Source organism: Eumetopias jubatus, unplaced genomic scaffold (genome assembly GCF_037043125.1).
Source record: "Eumetopias jubatus isolate StellerSeaLion01/CBP00866 unplaced genomic scaffold, mEumJub1_p1.0 scaffold_9, whole genome shotgun sequence".
NCBI lineage: Eukaryota > Metazoa > Chordata > Mammalia > Carnivora > Otariidae > Eumetopias > Eumetopias jubatus.
This window is the reverse complement of record NW_028274815.1, coordinates 12,063,883-12,088,395: the sequence shown is the minus strand read 5'-3', so window position 1 is coordinate 12,088,395 and position 24,513 is coordinate 12,063,883. Positions and strand designations below refer to the sequence as shown.

Genomic DNA, 24,513 nt, shown 5'->3' with positions numbered 1-24,513 from the left:
TTCATTGAGGATATATTTTTTTGAGCTCCAGTTATGTGTATGACTTGGTGCCAGGTACTGAGAGTTTAACAAGGAAAGAATCCCTGTCTTCAGAGAGCTTAAATTCTGATAGAAGATGTAGATTTTTAAGTTGATAATCTTAAATTGGTATTCACAGAATGAAAAGTGAAGGAACATGTAGGAGGGGCACCTAAAAAATGTGTTTCTTGTGAAGAAATCTTGTGTAGAGATGTCAGAGAAGGACATAACATCTAAGTTGACTTCCAAGAATCTTCCTGAGAAAATTAAGATCTTTGTGTTAACATAAACTGAATTTTGGTATGTGTTCTTAGAGTCTAGATGCTTACTATGATAAATAAAAGGTAGTACTGTTGGAGAAACTATAAAATTCTATCCAGTTTACTGTGTGTTTAAGTCTCCCCCCCTTGTATTTGTCATTTATTAATTATAATTAGAAACAACATTCAAAGGGCAAAATATAAAAGAAATAGCAAAAAGTTTAAAGTTCTCGTTGGGAGGAAAACTTTTTCTCTACCCACTTAGGTTGGAATGGTTGGTCTGGGGCTGATACTAGTCATTGATTTCTTAGGAGACTGAAAGCTAATTCCAGGATTAATAAATAGATTGGAAGGTCAAAGTTGCTGTGACATTTGTCCTATAATCTTTTTAAAAAATCAGTCTAATCTCTGCCTTTTATTTTTTAATTAATTTGAAACACAATGTTAAATGAGCTCTTTTATCAGTTGATGCTACCATAATCATTAAGTCATTTGCATGTGTTTACAGGTGAAGACCCAGAAGAAAGGCGTGGACAGGTTCTGATCCTTCTAGTAGAGCAAGCACTTCGTTTCCATGACTACAAAGCAGCCAGTGTGCATTGTCAGGAGCTGATGGCCACAGGTGAAATAGACAAATATACTTAACACTTGGCTCAGGTCCTTTTCACATGATGAATAATGGAAAATATCTGTTCTCAAATCAATTGGCCTGTTTGGGAAGCCAGCCACATTTTTTTCAAAAGACATGAGAAACATTTTATGAGCCCTGATCAGTATGTACACCATGTGCTTATATACTAATAGAAGTATTTTAATAGGCTTAGGGGTTAGATTTTAGCTGAGATTTTGGTTGCTTTCTATTGCCTATTAAAAATATGCTCATTATTTTAAGAACAATTTTATGTAAAATATTTTAATGGCTTTTCATGTATTATATAAAAATTAAACATTTTGAAGTATCTATAATTCGTGAGTAGTTAATATTTCTAGTTTTTAATTGTTTTTAAAGGGATAGCATAGTGCTTTTCAAACTGACATTGAGAAAATAGGAAGTAGTTTGCAATCCTAAAATTTTCTATTTGGAAATTCAAAGTCAGGTCTCTGGGATATCAGATTTTTTTGCGGCATAATATGAGAGAACATATTCCCCTGTGGGGTAGGAAGTGATGTTGCCTTATCAGAGACTCTTTACTAAACGATCTGCTTTCTGGAGCAGTGTCTGAACATACGAAAGCCCAAGCAGTCTTTTTCCCTACTGTCTGTGCTTTCATAGTGAGCGGTTAAAATGTAGTGCTTCACCTCATGATAACTCATAGAGCTGTGCATTTAGGAGTTTTGCACTTTTTGTATGTATACTGTTAAAGAAAAATATTCTGACATTTCTTAAAAATGGTAAGGAAGACTTTATTCAAGGCTTTTGCAGTAGATGTTAAAACTATTGCAATAGGCAAGAGAGATCAGACTTAACTCCAAATAACAGAAAAGACAGCTGGGGACTTAAAGCCAAGGAGCATAGTGAGGGGTTGGTGGATGGAAAATTCTATGAGACATCAAGTTTAGTGGGTTCTCGCTGACCTGACTTAACAGGATTCTTGCTGAAGGCAGGCCTGGGTGTTCAGATTGCAAGGATGAGGGAGGAGGAATTTAATCAGGTATCAACAGTGATCAGTTATCAAGGGTGGGAGATTCTCTATAAATGGACTTTGTAGGATTATTGCCAACACTGGACTATGCAGGCTCAGCCAGCATGGGCCAAGGTGTGGGCCTAGTTGTGAAGAGGTTTCAAAGGAGCTTGACCAATATTTGGTCAAGGAGAGAATCTTTGTCAGGACATCTATGAAAATGTTTAAAGCTCTGGGGGGAAAAAAGCAATGCTTTATAACTTCAGCATTAGAAAATCAGTTTCATAAAAGAGCTACATTCTGTAATACTATGTTAATATTAACCAATTAGTATTAATATTAACTAGTATTAGCTAATTAATGTTAATATTAATTAGTGTTAGTTAATGTTAACTAATAAGCCAATATTAATATTAACCAATATTGGCTTTGTAACATTAAGTTCAGAATAATTATGATGTTTTTGAAAAAACAATGAATTACTCTAAAATTATTTAGAGAGGTTTGTAAGAATTTTATTCCCATAAGGGTAGTGCCTGGATTTTTACTTTACATATTTAGAGAAATTATTCTGGACCAAGGCCTTTGTATTTAGAAGAAACAAACCCTTTCAAACTAGAACTTAGTACTTAGAAAAAACAAACAAAACCCTTTCACACTAGAACTCCTTCAACTACACATAAAAATAAATTTTAAGACTCTGGAGTATAAAATTGTGGAGGACAAAGATCTCTGCTGGGAGCAGGGCAGACTGTAGGCGTTGCTCTGTCCTTGGATCTCTGTCTTCTATAAAGTGAATGATTCTGTGTAGCTGCCTATAATAATTTTTCTTTTCTCACACCTTGCAGTTTACAAAGTGCTTTTAAATAGAAATGTTATTTAATCCTTCAGGAACTCAATGAGGAAGGCATTATTATTGTCCCTTTGTAGTAGTAAAAGAAGTGTGACACTTGGAACTCTCTCAAGCTCACACAAGTGCTAAATAGCAGTGTTGGGCCATACCCTCAAGTCTTCCGAATTCAGATATCCAGCTTTTTACTCAATGTCAAAGCTAAGTAGATTATTTGTAGTTATTGTCAGGTATTCTAAAATGAAGCAGAGTTCATCAGAAAAACATGTTTGGAATATTGCTAAACTTTCTGCATAATAAACCAGCCTAATATTTCTTTTCTATTTTAGATCCTTATGTATTTCTGCTTCTGAAAATGTTATGTATCACTAATGACCACGATTGCGCTTTGGTAACATAAGACCTGAGCAGAAAGCCATTGGATTTCTCATGTTAGGTTGGAGACTTTTCTTGTGAAAATCGGTTTGTTTTTGCTTGCCAATTTTGCAGGTTATTCTAAGAGTTGGGATGTTTGTAGCCAGTTAGGACAATCAGAAAGTTACCAGGACTTGGCCACTCGTCGGGAGCTCATGGCTTTTGCTTTGACACACTGCCCTCCGAGCAGCATCGAACTACTTTTGGCAGCTAGCAGCTCGCTGCAGACAGAAGTGAGTGTTCCCAGGAAAGCAAATCTCAAACTGTATGAAATGTATTTTGTTGGGTGTGTGGATCTGAGATCTGTGATCATTTTTTAAAATAATAGAATTTTAATTTATGGAAGAAAAATAGCTTGTCACTTATGTGAAAAGGGATTTGAAGGTATTAGGATATAAAATAGTGTTGTTACAGTAAGGAAGGAAGGATACAAGGCAAGTATGAGAAAAACAGGAATTAATATTAAAAAATAAATTATTGAATATAATGGGGAATGTTAGTGTTGTCAAGAATAAAACATAAGAAATGATCACGTAAAATATATTTGAAACCATAGGAGTTAAAACCAGGGGTGACACCATCCCTTAGAGGCCCTTTGGAAATGGGAGGGGAAAGAGTTTTGGTTGAGGAGATGCTGAATTTCCTCAAATTCACAGGGTAGATCTGCCTGAGGGTGGATTAATGCTCTTGTTGCAAAAATATAGGAAGGGATCAATACAGGATATAAGAATATAGGAAGAGATTCTGGAATTCTCATTTTCATGTCCTTGTCATTCAATATGTTGTATAACAGTTTTTCCACCAGTGGTTCCCAGTTCTGAAACTGGGAAGCTGTCTAGGAAGTCCTGAAGTAAGCCTGTTCCCAAAAAACTGTTCATTATGAAATAGCAATTTTTTCCTCAAAAGAGTAATTTTTAAATTTCCAGTCTACATTGTGAAGTGCAGTGAATTTAAAAACACAATTCCTTCATAGTATGTCATGTTCTTTTTCCAGATTCTTTATCAAAAAGTGAATTTCCAGATCCATCCGGAAGGAGGGGAGAGTATCAGTGTCTCACCATTAATTAGTAAAGTGCAACAAGAGGTGAGTTAGTCTTGGGGGGCGGGGGGGGAGTTTGAAACCTGGCCAGGAGTGGAGTGAAATGGGAATCGCCTGGCCCTGTGGACAGGGGTGGAGAGACTATTTTTCTTTTTTCTTTCTTTCTTTTTTTTTTTTAAGATTTTATTTTTTTATTTGACGGAGAGAGACACAGAGAGGGAACACAAGCAGGGGGATTGGGAGAGGGAAAGGCAGGCCTCCTGCAGAGCAGGGAACCCAATGCGGGGCTCGATCTCAGGACCCCGGGATCATGACGTGAGCCGAAGGCAGACGCTTAATGACTGAGCCACCCAGGCGCCCCGAGACTGTTTTTCTTTTAAGCTTCTTTTGTGTGTCTCGTGAAGTGCAACATTCATATAAAAAAAAAGTACACAAAAGTGTTCACCTCAATAAATTATCACAAAGACAGTATCCATGAAGCCACCAGAGAAATAGTGTATGACCAGCCTTCCACAAGTCCCCACACACCCTCTCCCAGTTTAATCTCTAGCCCTTCTTTCTCCTTCCAGAAATCACCCATGTCGTGACACCAGGTCTTTGTGGCTTTTGTTCTTATTTTAAAGAATTTTAATACACCTCACCCATTATGATAGTTTAATTTTACGTGTTTTTGTACGTAATAGAAATAGCTTACGCTCCGTATCGTTTGTGAGATTCATCCACGCTATTCTATGTAGTGCAGTTTTATTTATTGTTACTGGTGTGGAGAAATTAATTGCAGTGTGCGTATTTTACAGTTGATCCATTCCAATGATGATTGGCATTGGTGTCTGTTCGGTTTTGGCTAAAACTGAAGCTGTGTACAGGTCCCTCATGAACAAGTCATAACTTTGTCTCTGGCATCTACTTCCCCGGCTCTGGAAGTGGATGTTAGCAGATATCCATAGTTGCAACCTCGATCAGTAACCCCAAATGATTTTCCAAAGTGGTTTTACCAGTTGCATTTTTCAACAGCAGTGTTTGGGATTGCCATTTATTCCAATTTAGCACTTTGGCATTGTTAGTTTTTTTTTTTTTTTTTATTTTATGTGTGAAGTATTTAGTGGTATTTATGATCTTGATTTGCATTTTTCTCATTATTTATGAGATGGAATTAGCTCAGGAGAGATCATCTTTTGTGAGGTACATGTTCAGTTCTCTTGCTCATTTTCTATAGGATTTTTCTCCTTTTCCATCACCTCATTGAGATTCTTGTGAATAAAGTTTGTCTGAACCACTTAAGTATGTCCATGTCTCAGGATAGTTCATCCTGGGAGAGAAAGGAGGGAGTACATATCCCCTGAAAACTTTCTTTTGGTCAGCGTTGGCTCTGTGGCATTTCACTCTCCATGACACTTCACTCTCTCTGACTATTTCTAACAACATAAATATTCTAATTAGGTCAGTTAAGAGATGGTAATCCTCTTTATAGATTGGTTTTCCGTAGGATTCCTTTAAATGATAAACTTCACTTTCAAAATGTGAAATGTCATTCATATGGGGAGATGTCTATTGTGATGAGTGAGTTGCATCTAGTCTTTTTTTTTTTTTTCTTTTTTAGTTGGCTGTATCCATTTTGCCAGACTCATTTGTGGTTGTGTACTATGTCATTACTTCTGGAAGTCTGACACAAAGCTTCAGTTGTGGAATCTGTTAATGGAGTTACTGCAGAGATACTTAGTTTTTGCACATAGTGGAATACGTATGTCTATGCCATTTCCATAATTCATTCTTTTATATTAAAATTCACTTTGACAAACATATTGAATATACTCTTGTAACCCTAGTTCAGTGCTGAGTGATCTGAGGATCTCAGAGTTGTTTGTAATGTGACTTTTTTGTCCGTAAGGAATTTTCTCCTATTCTTCTGTAATGATGACTTTGGGATAGCACCAACCAATAGATTTTTCTACAGTGAGGGAGATGTTCTATATCCCCACTGTTCAGTATGGTAGCTGCTAGTCACATGTGCTGTTGAGTACTTGATATATGGCTAGGGCACCTAGGGAATCATTTTTAAATCTAATTTTAATTAAGTTAAATTTAAATAGCCACATGAGGCTACTGGCTACCAGATGGATATCACAGTTGCGGAAGATCAGACACGGAATGGAGCATTGTGTTTTGCCATCAACTGAGACAGTAGACTTTGTTGTTATTGTTGCATTCTCTCTGGATGGAAGCCATAGCATTTTCTAGGGGCCTGGAGTATTGTGGACATGTTTTGTCTTTGGCATGTTTTGACTTGTAGTCATACTGATTGCTCTTGGTTTGTGTTTTTTCACTGGATATGAAAGCATATTAAGTTCTGTGGTGTTCTCTCTATGGGATACAGAGCAGTTCTTATATTGGCCAGCAGTCCCTAGATGTTTGGTATATTAGGAGGAAGTTGGCCAATTTTACCGTCTTTCAGGGTCCAGTTGAAGACTCACTTTCGATGGCACCTTCTTTATCCCAAGTTTTGTGTCTTTTGAGCCCCTGGTCCTTCTCCACTGATTCAGCCACATCTCATCTTGCTCTCTCTAGCCTCATCTCCTTTCATGCCTCCCAAACATGCACTGGGTTCCAGTCCTACCAAAATCACCACCATTCTCTAGCTTTGTCTCACCTTTGGTGTCATTTAGTTAGAGTTTTCTTTCAGTCACTGCTGTTTTCTTGCCTTGTGCTCTGGTTGTCTTTCTTACCCCTTGATCCCATCTGAAGTATCATTTTCTTTGGAAAGTTTTCCTTGAGTCCTCTAATTATTCTTCTTTCTTTATCCTCCATGTACTCTCACATCATTGTGTCAGCTCTTGTGTGGTGTGCTTTGGTATTGTGTGGTAACTGGAAGCATATCGTTTACCTTTGTACTCTCTATAGAGTGGGTTGTCACATAGTGAATGCCTAGGAAATGTTTGATAAAGCTCAGTTGGAAACTTCCACTGCATAAAGATTAGTCTATGGTAAAAATTAGTTAGAAAATAGATTTTAACATAAAAATAAAAGGAATTTCCCATTTAATTCATATATATGTGGCTATTGAGATCCTTTTATGTTTTGGCCAGTATAAGGGGTGTATCATTTCTCTGTTCAGCATAGAATTGCAAAGTGTTTCTGCTGAGTTCAGCTCCATAAGCTTATTCTGAATCCCCATCCTTCTTTATAAAATCCAGGAAAAAACCTTTGTGACTTTTGGATTTCCTATTTTCTCCTTCTACAATGAATTAGAAAGTGTCAACCTGACCCTTTAGTGGCTTCTTTGGAGTGGGACATGCTGTGTCAGTCACTGCAAGTGGACACATATTAGTCCATTAGTCTCTTTAGTAAATGAAGGAGACTGCCAGTCGTCCTTTACATGTTCTACTTAGCAAGGAAAAGGAATTCTTCTAAATGATTCTTTTTTTCCCCTTTCTCCTTTTTTTTTGTAGCTCCTTAAAAGCTTTCTTGTCTTTATTTGTTCTTTTTCAGCAAGTTGTAAGAAATCTAGATCTCATGAAGTACAAATCCAAACCCTCAATGAATACATTACGGCTTTGATTCTTGAAGCACATTTCAGAATATTATAGCTACTATTATTGGATTAAAATACAGTGCTTAGCTGTAAGATGCTGTGTGTTACACATTAACAGTAGATATAATAACCACATTAAATTATAACCATAAATGAGAGCTGACTATATGTGTAATCTGCTTAACGCCCAAGACTTTCATTACTCAGTTGTGAAAATAATAATTTTTATTTATATATCCAAGCAAAGTAAAGATGTAATTGCTCCACAGTAGCATTTGCATTAGTTCAAGTAGAGCCTACAAGTTTGAAGATATTGGCTATTGTCCCCATGGACAAGATATTACTTTATAAATAGAACAGAATGCATATTTTGTGAATAACTACCAAAATTACAGTCTTCCATTTTCTTATTAATTTTGGTTATTATGTTTTTTTAGATGTAGCAGTATTCCACCATTTAGAGTGTATTAATGTTTGTTTAGCTAGTATTTGTTATATCACTTAGCCAATGGTGTTTTCCCCCAGATAAATCTAATTGGATTTGGAAATGGATTATATATATAAGGTTCCCATTAAAAAATCATTTTCACCGTGGGAAAACTTGTTATGAACATTGTAAGTGGCTATATAGATTTATACAACTGGACTAATTAATATTTAGAACTGGGGCATGGGCTAAGCATAGAGTGATTTTGGATTTATAAAAGGATTATTTAGAAATATCTAGAAGTGAGCAAAATGGCAGTTGTCTTTCAGTATCAGAGACAACCATTTTTTTTTTTTTTTAAGATTTTATTGAGAGAGAGAGAGAATGAGAGAGAGAAAGAGAGAGCATGAGAGGGGAGAGGGTCAGAGGTTAGAAGCAGACTCCCTGCTGAGCAGGGCGCCCGATGTGGGACCTGATCCCGGGACTCCAGGATCATGACCTGAGCCGAAGGCAGTAGCTTAGCCAAATGAGCCACCCAGGCATCCCGAGACAACCATTTCTTTTTCCATTCACCAGTTTATGGACATTTGGGTTGTTTCTTCCTTTTTGCTATCATGAATCATGTTGCCTTGAACATTGGTGCACACATCTCTGTATGGAAATGTGCTTTGATTTCTCATGTAGGTATGTAGGAATGGAACTGCTAATTGCATATATATATGTGTTTAACACTTGAAGAAATGGCCAAATTGTTTCCCAAAGGGGCTGTACCATTTTCCTTTCCCGCCAGGAGGTATTTAGATTCCTGTGTCTCCACATTCTCATGAATGCTTGTTATTACCTGGCTTTTTGGTGAAAGCCATTCTCAGGGATGTGTGTGATATCCCATTATCATTCTGGTATGCATTTTCCAAATAACTAATGATAATGAGCATCTTTTTATGTGCTGCTGCTTATTGAGCTGTAAGAGTTTTGTTGTGGTGGTGTTTTGTTTTTTTAATTCTGGATACAAGTCGTTTCTCAAGTATATGATTTGAAAATATTTTTCTCTCTGTGTGTGACTTCACTTTTTAAAATTTCTTAATGATAGCTTTTGAAGTGCAAAACCTTTTAATGTTGCTGAAGTCCAGCTTATCAATATTCTTTTATTGCTATTCTGCTTTTGGTGTTGTAGCTAAGAAATTGCTGCCTAACTCAAGGTTACGGAGATTTATTCCTATGCTTTTTTCTAAGCGTTTTAGAGTTTTAGCTCTTATATTTATTGATAAGTAAGTAAAAATAAGCCACTTTAAGTGAAATAACTATAGGTTTGAGGAATATCCACATGTGAAAAGATGAATTTAAAATTTCTTACCATACATAAAAATTAGTTCAGTGGGATGATTTTTGTTTTGTTTTATTGTTTTCTTTTTTATGATAGCTTATTCCCTCTGAAGGATTTTAAATCTCATGTTTGGTATTCACAAAGACAAATTAATATTTTGAAATTTTAAAGGAAACTATTTCATCTGGAATGAATTTTGTTACAATTATCACTTTACTGTCTCTTTTCTTTAGGTGTATTAGAATTTTGGTTTTCAAGCTCATTGTTGAGCCATCCTGTTCAGTTTACTTTTTATCTCCCTAGACTGTGTCTAAAGATTCTCTAGTTTTGTGGTTTTCCTCAATTTGAACCCTTGGTGCTTCAGTCTAGAACCATGTCCTGTAGTAGCTTTTGACATGGGACTCCCTCTTGTAATGTTGAGGATGTATGAGAAATAAAAGCATGGAGCCAGTGAAGGAGTTGGGCCCTGTCTTAGTTCTCTCTCTCTCTCTCTCTCTAGATTTGCAGTTTTGTATAAATATATAGTCCCAGGCAGTGAGTGTGAGCTTGTTACAGGGGATCCTTTTGATTCCCAATCCTCTAAAAAGGAGCACCTGGTAACCACTGATAGCACCGGAATTCTGAGCCCCCAAATGTTGAACTCTATTGAACTTGAGTGCCTTTCTGCTCTTTTCATCATTTATCCTCAATATTTTGGAGTAGAGTGAGCACACTGAAACATGGGTTCATTTCTCCATCTTAACTGGAATTCATAATTTTTTTTAATTACAGAAATTAATATAGGCTTTTTAAAAAAATTTATTTATTTATTTGACAGAGAGAGAGAACACAATCAGGAGGAGCAGCAGGCAGAGGGAGAGGGAGAAGCAGACTCCCCGCTGAGCAGGGGGAGCCCGATGTGGGACTCGATCCCAGGACCCTGGGATCATGACCTGAGCCAAAGGCAGCCTCTTAACCCGACTGAGCCACCCAGGTGCCCCAGAAATTAATATAAGCTTTTATTTTAGCAATCCCTTTAAGAGAAGACATGGTTCAGATAATTGACATTATTTGGCATATTTTATTCCTGAAAATAAAAAAAAAATGAAATGTGAAACATCTGTGATAAAATATTAACATTTGTTAACTTTTGAGAAGTACATGGAAATTTGTGATAACTTTGGTTTTTCTACTGTTTTAAAATATGAAATAGTTCAATCAACAATACATTAATATGATAAGTTCTTTCTGCCTACACCATGAACACCACTGCTTAGAGGTAAACATTTTTATTTTTAAGTTTATAAAAAATGTTCCAGACTTTTTTTGAGTATAAACAGATTTTCTGTGCAACTATTGTCCGTATCATGAAGAATTATTTTATTTTTTAAACCAAAATGGAGTCATACTGCATATATTAACCTGAAGCTTATTTTTTTCATATAATGTTATTTGTCGTGGGTATATGCTTTTCTCATTATATACAGACCATTTCTATAAGGGTGAGTTAGTGGTCATTTGATGCATATACAATGATTTATTTATCTTTTACTTTGTTTTTGAACATTTAGATTGTGTTCGATTTTCCTCTATTTTAGACTGAGCCGCACTGAGCATTTTATGTACACATTTTGCATAGTTATATTAGCATTGCTCTGGGATAAAGTGGTAGAAATGGGCTCCAGAAATAGAGAATTTCCTGTTTTCTTGTGGTGTGTCCTCCGTAAGTTTGTGTAAGTGCTGATTGTGCTTTCTTCACTCTCGTGATGCCAGCGCATCACTGGGAACAGACTAGGTCTTCGTTAGTTTTTTTTTTTTTTTTTTTTTTTGGATAACATTGCCTGAGGAATGTTTTCTATGGGACACCGAGTTTATGGTCATCCGTGATGTCCGAGTACTGGACGATAACACGGCGCTAACATGCTTCAGAATACTCAGTATGTCATGTTTCCTCTCTCTGACTGAAGGAGGCCGTGCTCTGCTCATTGGCATGCTTGTAGGATAGTGTGTTTGCTCGGTCCATAGCTTGATGGTCAGGAGTGTGCGTCCTGTCGTTCTAATTGGCTTGGAGGATCTCTGTGGCAGATTTCCGTTCCTCACAAGGGCTTTCGCACCCCCGTTGGTATTCCAGGCTTTGTTCTTTCTTTTATCCCGCCCTTTCTTCATAGGGCTCATGCATTTCTAATATATTTGTTTTGTTGTCTTTACATTTCTTTCACTCTTTTCGTAACAAAGAATACGGTTTTTACTTTTTAATTAGTCTTGCTGTTAAAATGCACTTGCAAAGATAACTTTCCAAAAATAACATATCTTAGTTTCAGTGAAATCTGGGGTATTTGACAGTTTCTTTTTCTTTTAAGGAAGCCTTGTGATAGGACCACTTGGCCACATGTACTCTTCTGGGGGACTTTTCCTATACTCCTTTGTTTTAGACTAGCAGTGGCCCCCTCTTTTTCTCCGGTTACCTTTTGCCTACTCACCATGAGTCTTTCTGTCCTCCCTGTTGTATCACAACAGCTTGTGTCTGGGTCACCAGTGACCTCTTGTTGCTAAATTCATGGGTCAAATCTGTTTTTATCTTATTTGACCTGCCAGTGACCTTGGATACATACTTGTTTCAGGACAACCTATTTGTTTTCTTTATACTTCATTGGCCGCTTAGGCTCATCGTGTTTGCTGGTCCTTCCTCATTTTCCCAGCTTAAGTGGTGGATACCCAGGTCTCAGTCTTTAAATCTCTTCTCTGCCTATACTCATTCCCAAATGATTGCACCCATTATCATGACTTTAAATATCAACTTTATACAGATGATTCCCTGCTTATAGCTTGAGCCCTGATCTTCTGAGTTCCAGGCTTGTATGAATGGCTGCCAACCTAACATTTGTACTTACCTTTCTTACAGACATCCATCTCAGTGTGTTAAAAGTAAACCACTGATTTTAACATCCCACGTTCCACCTGGGCCAACAGTGGTGTTCCTTCCGTGCCCTACCTATGTCAGAAAATGGCAGCTCCATCTTTCTAGTTGTTTAGGTCATAAAGCTTGTTGTCATCCTCATTTCTTCTCTTTGTCCTACATAACACATACGGTCTGTCAGGAAATCCTGTTGGCTCCACTTTCCCAGTGGACTTGGAATTGGGCCATATTTTACTATTACCACAGCTACCGCCCTGGTCTAAATTATCATTGTGTCTCACCTAGAGTGTTATGGTGGTGTTCTGTTTGTCCACCTGCTTGAGCTCTTTTCCTTGCTACAGTCTGTACTCAACAAGGCGGCCTGAGTGATTCTTTAAAAATACATCAGATCGTGCCACATTCCTCAGAGTACAGACTAAATTTTTATGATCTCCCTCCTATAAGAACACCCATGATCTGTCTTCCCTACTAGCTGTTTGACTTGATCTCTTCTCTCCTGCCCTGCCCCTGCCCTCTCTCCTCCAAATCTGGCTTTGCTCAGCCTACTCTAGTCCTACTGGCCTTCTTGCTATTCTTGAAACTTTCCCATCAAGTTCTCCCTCTGGGTCCTTGTGCTTGCTGTGTTCTCCTGCAGTGTTCTCCCGCATATACATACAGATGACTTGTCCTTGCTTCTTCCGGGTCTCCGCTCAATTGTGACCTCAGTGAGAGCTTCCCTGCTTTCTGCATACACAGTTCTACATCACTGTATTTTTCTTCCTAGCTCTTATCCTATCATTGATCTGATAAACTTCTCTGACATGCTATTTATTTTTTGCTTATCTCTTCTTAGAATGTAGGGGGGCGTTGTGGCAGGAACAATGTTCACTGCTATTTTCAGTATCTAGAACAGTGTCTGTCCTTGTTATACTTAATGTCAAATATATTTGTTGAATATGTGAATAAAATAAATGACAAAGGTTAAGATGTAGATATGATGGTGGAGATAAATTCTGTTATTATAAGGGGAGGAATATTTGAATGGGGTCCAATTTGATAAGTTCTCAGTTCATTGGTGAAATAAAGCAAATTTCCTATTTGCCTTTCTTTCCTGATGTACTAGGAGTTCTTTGAGAACAGGGACAATATCTTAATCATCATGGTAACTCTGTTGCCTAACACTGGGTCTTAAACATAGTAGGCATGCCAGAAGTATGTGTTTAGTAAATTTATTTTGTGGATGCATTCAGAACTGCAAATCATTTATTAAAATGTGATTTAAAAATTGGGTATGGTAAAAGAAAATAAAAATATGCTTCAGATACCTCTATTTTTCCTAATGCCTCTTAGTCTTGGTACAAGAATGCTAGGAGATTCAAGAAGGGTTTGGTTCCCAAAGCCTCTGATATCGTGTGTCAAATTTGGTGTATATGTATGTGTATGTCTGTTTGTGACTTTGTTCATGTGTGTGCACATGTATGTGCATTCTGTTTTCTGGAGAAAGGACTTAGAGCTTTCATCAGAATTGTATAGGGGTTCATGACTTGCAAAGGTGAAAACATCTAAATTGCAACCTAGCCTGTTAATTAGCAGATGAACTAAAGCAGAATCAGACTATAGTGAGTGATTTATTCCATGGGGCATTTTTCTACTGCTTCTTCTGACAGATACTTCTAAAAGTGGCATCACCCATAATAAAGATTGCATTCTTAATATTTTGAGTTCAGGGTGAAATTTCCTGTAAGTGTTAGGTACAGGGAAGAGCTTTAGATCATCTAAAGATCTGTTGGAGGAGAAGGGATAGTGGGTGAGTTTAGTTTGAGTGCTCTTTGTAATCCTTACCTAATTTATGTGTACCACCAACTCAGTTTATAGTGGGCAAACAGATTTCTTGGAAATTAACCCATGTGTTACCAGACATCAGAGAAAGCAACTCCAAAATGGATTTACAATTCATTATAGTAATTGATCAGCAAGAATCGTTTCTCTAAGCCAAGCTTGACATGGGACGCTTTTCTTGTTCTTATGAACCTGATCAGTAATGGTGTCTGTTGTAGAATTTGGAAGATACTATTAATGCTTAGTAAGTTAACCTTTGAGCTATGTAACACACTTGACATTAATGAGATTTCATGTTAAATTTTATGCTGGGAGTTGTTGATTTGGCTTGGGGAATTAATCTATTTCTGCTGTTGCACATTCTAAATTAATTAGCAGTGTGCAACTATGAATATAAAAAGTGCCAGTAGTAATCATTTGAGTAAATTTTGCCTAACCTCTTTTCTTTCCCCATTACATGTAGTTGAACGAAAACTATTTTCCTCATTAATTTCTCTAGTTACAGTATAATCTTGTTAGATTGTCCCCAAGTTTGATGCTTCTTCTGTGGCCCAAATGAGCCTTTTATTTTACTTTATCTTTTGTAATTCTCATAAGGGGACTCTCTTACAATCCTTTTATCTTGTACATTTCTGAGCATGTGAATTTCATTTATCTTCTGAAACAAACTTTTAAGTTTTATATATCTTAAATTTCCTGTCTTGAGTTAGCCTATCCATATGAACTATAAATAAAGTTTAGGTTCATTTTATGAAATGGAATAATTGTTTTATAGCCTATATTTTTTGATATCTTTCAACTGACTTGATTTTCCTCTGAGTGAAGTGGCATTGTGTGTAAGTGCCATATTTCTTACCTTGTTTATATTTTTAATTCTATACTTGGATTAGTTGATGACATTCAAATCTTTCAGTATACCCTCTCGATTAAGAAGATTCTAAAGATGAACAAGATTTGAAAGTGTGGCATGAAATCTCATTTGAATAACATTTAGATACTATAGGTGCAACATATTAGGCTTTAGAAAATGTATCCTCAAACGGGCAGTAAAACCAGACTTCTTACATGTATCTACGGATACAAACTACAGGTTAGGGATTTTCACATACTTTGAGGATATAGCAATGAATAAACATAGTCCCTATGCTTGAAAAGCTACTGTCTAGTTGGGAAGACAGACAAAAAAAATCAAAATATCAATATATTATGGTAAGTGCATTAGAAGGATGCATCTGATACTACAGGTGCATAGGAGAGGGGGTAGTACACTGTCATAACAGGATTTTACCTACTAGTAAAAATATTACATGTCAAGGAAAGTATGGAAGAGCATCTTTGTGACCTTGGAGTAGGCAATGATTTCTTAAATATACAAAAAATGCTAATCATAAAATAAAAAAACTGATAAATGGAGTAATTTAAAATTTAAGTACTTCTATTGATCAAAAGACAACGTTAAAACAATAAAAAGATAATCTGCCAAATATTCACAATTTATACATCTAGTAAAGGATGTGTATTCAGAATATATAAAGAATTACAAGGTGCATAAAAAAACAGATAATCGACAGAAAAATGGCAAAACACTTGAACAGACACTTCACAAAAGAAGATGCTCAAATGGCCAATATATACATAAAAAATTACTCAACTTCATTAGTCACCAGAGAGATACAAATTAAAACCACAGAGAGTTAACTATTATATACTCACTGGTAATGCTAAAAGGAAAAAGAAATGTAATACCAAGTGTTTGCATGGATGTGCGGTGACCAGAACTGTTGTAATTGCTTGTTAGAGTTCAGTTGGTATAACCATTTTAGAAAATGTTTGGCAGGATTTACTAAGTCTGGACAGATGCATACTCTATATCTAAGTAATCCTTATTTCCAGAAATGCATATGTTCACCAAAAGATAATTATTAAGATGTTCAGGTTGGCACTGTTGGTATTAGCTCCAAACTGCAAAGTATCCAAGTGCTCATCAATGGAAAAAAGGGTAAGTTCTGATATGTTCACACTATATAATACTGTTACATTAACAATGTAACAGCACTGCACTGACAGTGAGTTGGATAATCTTTGACTACTTTCAAGAATATGAATGAATTTATGTTGAATGATAGGGAGCAGACCCAAAAAAGGACATAATTCCATTCATATAAAGTATAAAAATAGGCAAAACTAATTTATGCTGCCAAAAGTCAGAATAGCATTTATCTCAGCCATGGGAGTGCCTGGAAGTGACCACGAAGGCCGTATCTGGGATGCTGGTGTGGTGGTCTGTTACTAAGTGCTGATTACCTGCCTGTGTTACACTTTATCAAACTGTACACTTATGTGTACACATTTTTTAATATATCTTATCCTTGAATAAAAAGGTTTTATAGAAAAATCTCTTAAGCCTGGATTAAAGACAGGAAGAGAGAATGTATACTGGCAGTATTGTCTTTGTATCATGGAATTGTGAATAAGTACTATCTTTTTTTCTCCTAATCTTTTGAATTTTTCAAGCCGTCTTTAATGAGATTTTAGTTTTATAACACAGAAGAATAAATGACCTTAAATGTGTGTGTGTGTGTGTGTGTGTGTGTGTGTGTGTGTGTGTGTGTAATATTATGTCAGAACCCTGTGAAAAACAGTGGACCACACGTTTTGATAGCCAGACCTGGTCAAGAAGAGAGGAGACACCCTTAGGCCAGTTGCCTGTGGGCAGCATATTCTGCTTACTGGATCTACAATTTACTTTTTCATCATATGGCGTTCTCCTACCTACTCTGCAGTGTTACTGTAAAATTTAAGAATGAACATAGGAAGCACCTGCTCAGTACCTGACATATAGTATGCGTTTAGCAAATGGTAACCATTATGTTTCTTACATATTATAAACAGGACTTCTACTAGACGTTGCTCTTGGGGGAGAAAAGGTCTCTAGGTCTTTCTTATTCCTCTCTGTGGACCTGGTCCTCTGTTCATTCTTCCTCAGTAACTTACGTTGCTCGTTTTTACCCCCAGGGCATCTAACCTTGCTCAACTGACTGTGAACATTTGCTTATGTTCCTGACTTTTCTTCTGTTCTTGTCTTCTTTCTCTCAGCTCTTCACTAAGACCCATCTGGTGACCATGTACTTTATTTCTTAGAAAGTTGGATTTCTCTGCTTATCTGATTTACCTCAGGCCCTTCTCACTTTTAGAAGGATTAGGAATAAAAACACTTACACTTAATGTATTCATTCAGGTAGACAAATACCCTATGGTAACCTCATACGTTTGTGGCATTATGATCTTAATTCAAATTGTCCCTGATTAGTTTAAACTTGGACTAGCACACCAACCTCCTAACTGGATTCTTGTGCCTGGCATCATATTTTAAAACACAAATCTGATTATGCGACTCCCTTTGTTTAGAGTTCTTCAGTGGCTTCCCATCTGTCAGGGCGGCAGCAGAGGTGCTTTGGGCTGGTCAGCGGAGCTCTTGTTCCAGTCCCCTCTCCTTCCTTGCATCCTGATGTTCTGCCCCTTGCCCTTGTGTGTCGGCTTCCGCACCTTCTCTGACTCGCTCAAGTTTCCTCCAGTTGGCCATGCTGTTTATTTCATGCTCTTGGTTTGCATAAGTCTGCCTGAAACTCTCTCTGCCATTCCTCCGTTGGGGGCCCTGTCATCTTTCCTGCTGGAATATTACCTTCTCTGTGAAGCCTTCTTTGATCGTGCCTCCGGGCAGGGGAGGTATCACCTCTCTTCATGTTCCCGTGGTGTTTTTTATGCACCTCGGCTTGAGACGTTGATATTACTCTGCAGTGACGTGTCTGCATCTCTGCCTCCTTCCCTAGTTTCAGAGCGACTTGTGAGCTCAGACTGTGTCTTAGGCTGTTTTTATCACCTCATTGCCTGGTATCATGCATGATACTGAATTAAGAGTCACTCAGTAACTGCTGAGTAAGTGAATGAATTCTCATTTGTTTCTGGGGTGTTTTTTTTTTCAGATGTAAATTTTAAGTAATTCAAAAATATAGCCAATAAATTGAGATACTTACTATACATTTTACATATATTTATATATATACACATATATACACACATATCTATATCTACATATCTGTATCTTTATAAAGAGAGAGAATGTATACTTCAGATTCCTTCTGAGCTTTATTTCTGGCAAAGAACTATTTTTGGCAGTGTTATGCACAGAGGGACACACAGAGCTGTTTCCACTCTGTGCACAGTTATTAGGGGGAAAAACTCAGAATCCGACTGAAGCCCAAGTGTCCACGATCTCCAGGATTTTCAGTAGCCCAGAGAGCAGCGCTTGGGCCGGACTTGGTGGGTGACACGCATGATTGCCAGCAGCTGTCCAGTGGGAAAAGGCCCCACTCCAGAAATGCAGGCTGGGACCTGGAGGTAACTTTGCCACTGTGCACCATCAGAAGCTTGTTGGGGGGGCTTGGGGCCTTCTGAGAAAAGAGGGGCCCCTGGGAATCAGCTTGTTTTTCTTCTGTTGACTTAAGTCCGACATGATGAACCAGCTGTCAGTGGTACCAAAGTGGAGAATAAATCAGCCTCTACTGCCATCTCACACAGTGAAGAAATTACGGAAAGAAAAGAATTGTAGTAATGCAACCATTAGAACTATTTGTGTTTTTTTGTGTTCCCTTCCAGTTTTTATGCCCAGTCACATATGAAGCACTTTGTGCAGTCCTGGCACACAGTACGCTGTCATCCTTATTAGACTTGGAGGGAGAATTCTATGTTTTCCTACGTAGGACTTTCTACCTTGTCCTTTCAGAAGCATTGGATAATGAGCTAAACTCCAAACAATTATTTTTTTTTTTTTTAGCATGGTTGCCCTTATGAGTATACAAGCAACTTACCATGATTTTTTCCTTATTAAACTCCATTTTTTATGTTATTTTCATAATCAAATTACAGTGATTGCACTGAGTTGATAGTTTATACTTTTCCCAATGTCCAAAAAGTTCATAGGAAACACAAGTTTTTAAAACTTTTTTTAAATTGAGATATATTTGACATAAAACCTTGTGTTAGCTTAAAGGATACAGCTTATTGATTTGATACTTTTTTTTTTAAGTAAGCTCCACGCCCAGTGTGGAGCCCAACATGGGGCTTGAACTCATGACCCCGAGATCATAGACCTGAGCTGAGATCAAGAGTGGGCTTGAACTCATGACCCCGAGCTCATAGACCTGAGCTGAGATCAAGAGTGGGCTTGAACTCATGACCCCGAGCTCATAGACCTGAGCTGAGATCAAGAGTGGGCTTGAACTCATGACCCCGAGATCATAGACCTGAGCTGAGATCAAGAGTGGGCTTGAACTCATGACCCCGAGATCATAGACCTGAGCTGAGATCAAGAGTGGGCTTGAACTCATGACCCCGAGATCATAGACCTGAGCTGAGATCAAGAGTGGGATGCCCAACCAACTGAGCCACCCAGGTGCCCCTGATTTGATACATTTATTTTGCAAGGTGGTTGCCATTGTAGCTTCGCTAACACTATTACTATTCCATAATTATCATTTCTTATAGTGTTGGGACACAATTTTTTTTGTGTGTGTTAAAAGCACAGTTTAGAAAATCTTACGAGAAACCTTAAACGACAAATTGGACAAATTGTAAGCATTGGTTGGCATAGCTTAAATTCATTTCCTTTTGCAAGTAAGAGTAAAGTTCACAATGGTTTTCTAGAAGTTAAGTATCCTAACATGATATTATTTGTTTTCTATTGCTGCTATAACATATTACCACAAATTTAGCCACTTAAAAACGGTGCAAATTGATTATAATTCCCGTGGGACAGAAATCTGGCAGACTTGGGCAGGTCTCCCCTTAGTCACACATGGCCACAATCATGGTGCCAACAGGGCTGTGCTCTTTTCTGGAGCTTCTAAAGAAGGGTCTGTTTCCATGCTCATTTATGTTGTTGACAGAATTCAATTCCTTGTGGTTAGAGGACCGAGGTCCCTGTTGCCTTGCTGGCTGTCACCTAAGGGCTGTTCTCAGCTTCTAGATGCCACTCACACCCTGGCTTGTGGCCCCTTCCTCTATCTTCCAAGTCAGCGATAATGGGTTGAGTCCCCTCGTGCCTCAGGTGTCTCTTGCCTCTGCCCCATGGCATGTCCCAGACACCCTCTGTCTGACCCCGGCTGGGACAGGGTCTCTGCTTAAAGGCTTGTGTGACTAGGTTAGTCCCACTCCGATAATTTAGATAATCACTTCAAGGTGTGTGTCCTTAATCATATCTGCAAAATCCCTTTGCCGTGGAATGCAGTGTATTGCCAGGGTCTAGGGATTAGAACATCGACATCTTTGGGGCCTATGATTCTACTTACCATGTAGGGCAGCTGTCAGTTTGGTCTACAACAGTGCATTTGTATCCTCAGTGTTTGTGATGTGTGATGTCCTGGCAAGTACTGAGTGATTACATGATTTACGTTTTTTATTTTATAATGCATGAATAAGTGATGTGATGTGGACCTAAATAGCCAAACTACGCTCTCCTTCTATCAGTATCAGGAAGGCTATTGAAATAGAGGGACTAGGCCTTAACTTCGCTTTCATTTAAATGGGAAACTTAAGAAAAAGTAAGTGGAAGTAGATAAACACTAAACCAAGAGCTTTGTTTTTGTAGAACAAGTAGTGTTTTTCTTTGATCAAAAGCAGATGTGGTTGTTATTGTTTCTATTTAAAATAATGTTACTGTAGGGGCGCCTGGGTGGCTCAGTCGTTAAGTGTCTGCCTTTGGCTCAGGTCATGATCCCGGGGTCCTGGGATCGAGCCCCACGTCGGGCTCCCTGCTTGGTGGGAGGCCTGCTTCTCCCTCTCCCCCGGCTTGTGTTCCCTCTCTTGCTGCGTCTCTCTCTGTCAACTAAATAAGTAAAATCTTAAAAAAAAAAAAAGTCAATGTATTAGCATTTTTCTCCACATGGAATCTCTCAGATGAGTAAATGGAGAGTCAGAATTTTAGCTGATTGCTTCAAGATTGGCAGGAGGTTTCATGTTATAAACCTTTTAAACACTATTAATCATCCACTTGTTTAGATGAAAAACAGAATACCTTTCAACATTTATAGATGGGTCCTCCAAATCCTCTGTCTTTGTCTGGGTCACCATAGCATTGTTCAAATGAATAACTTATTTTGTAATTAACCTATATAATAAATATTTTCAAATGTCTAAGAAATAAACATGAGTTTTTCATTGGTAGGATATTAGATTGGTAAAAAAGAACCCATTATTTGCTTCATAAATGTTTCTGAAGGGGATTATTTGACTAATGCACGGTGATGGTTTTTCCTTTACCAAATTTCTTTTGTACATGATCCAAGGAGGTATGATACGCCGCCAGTAGTGCTTTGTTTCACATTTTTTTGTTGCTAGCAAAGACGGAGTTTTAAATTTCTCGTGTCTGAGAAGTGTAAGTAGTCTCATGATCACTCTCTGTTCTTCTGGCCATGTGCATTTTTTGCTCTTGGCGTTTTCTGTTTTAACTAGGGTGAAGCTGGTGTTCCTGGCAGCAACTCCGACCTCTTAGGCTGGAGCACAGCTGCTACCAGGAAGGTCCTGTCCAGCACCACAACCACCACCAAGGCCGTGCTGCAGGCGGTCAGTGATGGGCAGTGGTGGAAGAAGTCCTTAACTTACCTCCGACCGCTTCACGTAAGCAAGACCTCTGTCTTTTCAAAATCCATCCTGGGGCTTCTGTCAACGCATTAGCACTACTTCTCAGTCGTTTTCATGTTGTGAACAGCTTTATCTTCCCTAGATTATTAAATCTCTGAAGAAATCGAGGCCTCCCATCAGATAGGGGAAGAGTCACTTATTTTATAGAATGTAACCGACTCCCATAGGGTGCTTGCAAAAGACACTGATACAGATTGGGGTGGGCTTGGATTTGATGTCAGAATTAAAATTTAGTGGGATGAAAAGGAAAATGATTTCATCGGTGCTTACTTGTTTTTGCTCTATTTCTCTGGGCCAGTAGTCGAGGAAAAGCACTGGAAGATGGCATGGGGGCTGAGGTTATTGGGGCTACTAGAACAATCATACCACATACTGTGGGGCTTAAACAACAAACATTTCTTCCTCACGGTTCTAGGGGTTGGGAAGTCCAAGATCAAAGCTCTGGCAAATTAGCTTCTGGTGGGGTCTGCTTGCTGTGTTCTCACGTGTTGGAAGGGTTGAGGGAGCTCTTTGCAGTCTCTTGTATAGTATAGGGGGCTAGTCCCATTCCGAGGGCTCCAACCTCATGAGCCCATCACCTCCCAAAGGCCCCCGTATCTTATTTTTTTTAAACGTATTTATTTACTTTTAATTAAAGTATAGTTGACGTGGAATGTAACAGTAGTTTCAAATGCACAACAGAGATTTGATAACTGTATGCATTATGCTGTACTCACAAGTATATCTACCATCTGTCATGATATAACACTATTACAGTACCTTGACTGTGTTCCCTGTACTTTCATAACCCGTGACTTACTCATTCCATAGCTGGAAGCCTGGACCTTCCCCTCCCCTTCACCCACTTTGCTCATCCCCCACCCCCTTCCCTCTGGCAGTCATCAGTTCTCTTATTTATGGGTCTGCTTATGCTTTTTTGTTTGTTTGCTCATTTGTTTTTTAGATTCTACATGTAAGTGAAATCATACATTTGTCTGACTTATTTCCCTTAGCATAATGCCCTCTAAATCCATCCATGTGGTCGCAAATGACAAGATCTCTTTCTTTTTTATAGCAGAGTAATGTTCCATTGTGTATATGCACCCAAAGGCCCCACCTCTTAATACCATCATGTTTTGGGGGCTTAGAATTTCAACATGTGAATTTTAGCAGATGACACATTCAGTTTTTCGTAGGTGCTTTAGGTAAAGAGAACAGCGTAACATATTCTTTCACCCATTCTGGAAATAGAGGTCGGGACAAGTGGTATAACGATGGAGTGTGCTTTCTGTGACCAGTGAACGTATTGCTCCCCTGCTGTCTTCCCTGCATTCTCACACTGCAGCCCTTAGTCTCTCTGGAAAGCTTGAAGGACAAAGAAACATGCTTGTTTATACGTTCACCCCAAACACTCAGTGGGTGTATCGTTCATTTCATTCATGCTCCAAATACGCCTCAGGTGCTTTCTGTGTGCCAAAGCTCATGCTAGCGATTGGGAGCAGAGTTGGGAAACCCTTCACGTGCAGAGCCTGTATTTCAGTGGGGGAGACAAAGAAACCCAGGGTAAGAGGAGAGTGCTTGACATTGGGGGAGTGAAGGTCTGATTTAGATCAGAAGCCTGGTGTGTCAGGAGTCACTCTTGAGCAGAAGCCTGACGGGGCCAAGCAGAACAAGTACAGAGAGCCCTTTCTGAAGGAAGATGCTTGACATCTTCGTAGAACAGAAAGGAGGCTTGTGTAGTATGAACAGGGTAAACAGCGGGAGGAATGAAGGGAGATGAAATCAAGGAGGTGGCAAGAAGAGGCCGACGTGCCACGCCGTGTACAGACTGTGAGGAGGACCCCGGATTTTATTCTGAGTAGGACGGGAAGTGGTTGGCGAATGTAGGCAGTGCAGTTGTGTGGTCCAGATTCACTTTCCGAAGACCATCTAAGTGCTTTGTGGAGAACTGGCAGCATGAGTCAGGGCAGGGGCAAAGAGGTCTCTGGTCTGGTGCTCCAGGGGAGAGGTGGCGGAGGGGTGGACCGGGGCAGCGGCGAAGCAAGTGGGAGATGAATTTTGTGGACCTGCGGATGGTCTGGATGTGGGATATGCAGGGAGGAGGGGAAGCAAGGGTGATGTAGCCGAGATGGCTGGGTAAATGTCGATCCCACAGACTGAGATGGTGGGTGCTTGACTCGGGGTACGCCTGCATGTCTCTTCTCCTTGTGTGTATCACACTGGGTATGATTATGGTGACTTCTCTGTCTCGCGTCTTGGACTTTTTGAGTGTACGTGCCTCAGACGAAGTGTGTAACCCTGTGCCTGATGCCAGATTGTTTTTCTAAGTGTCAGTTGTCATTCTCGTCATCATTTCCAGTAGTGCCTTCACGGTTTCCCAAGGTTGTGGTTGGCATCAAGTGAGGACTCTGTAAACTCGGAGGAATGGGTGACTGTGTTTGACTTGGCTCTTCCAGTGAGGAGCTTTACGATCTGAGGAAGGTCAACCTGAAGACAATTAACTACTAGGTATCCGAAAGCGCTTGCCAGTGAGGACCGCTGCTGACAGGTCCTGAAGGCAGTTGTGGGGTGGCGGGGATGAGGCAAGGGGTGCACTTCCATCTTGCCTCCAGCTTGGTAGGGTTTCAGCAGGTGAGATC

At 38.8% G+C, this 24,513-nt stretch overlaps 1 protein-coding gene across 1 annotated transcript in view; it reads left to right on the top strand.

Annotated features, from left to right (window-relative positions):
• The window catches only part of NBAS (NBAS subunit of NRZ tethering complex), a 351,301-nt gene that overhangs the window by 180,178 nt on the left and 146,610 nt on the right, over positions 1–24,513 (top strand). The window contains exons 33-36 of the mRNA XM_028099384.2: positions 787–900; positions 3,240–3,397; positions 4,159–4,248; positions 21,707–21,871. Of these exons, the coding sequence (XP_027955185.2) occupies positions 787–900; positions 3,240–3,397; positions 4,159–4,248; positions 21,707–21,871 (527 nt within the window). The remainder of the gene's footprint in view (positions 1–786; positions 901–3,239; positions 3,398–4,158; positions 4,249–21,706; positions 21,872–24,513) is intronic.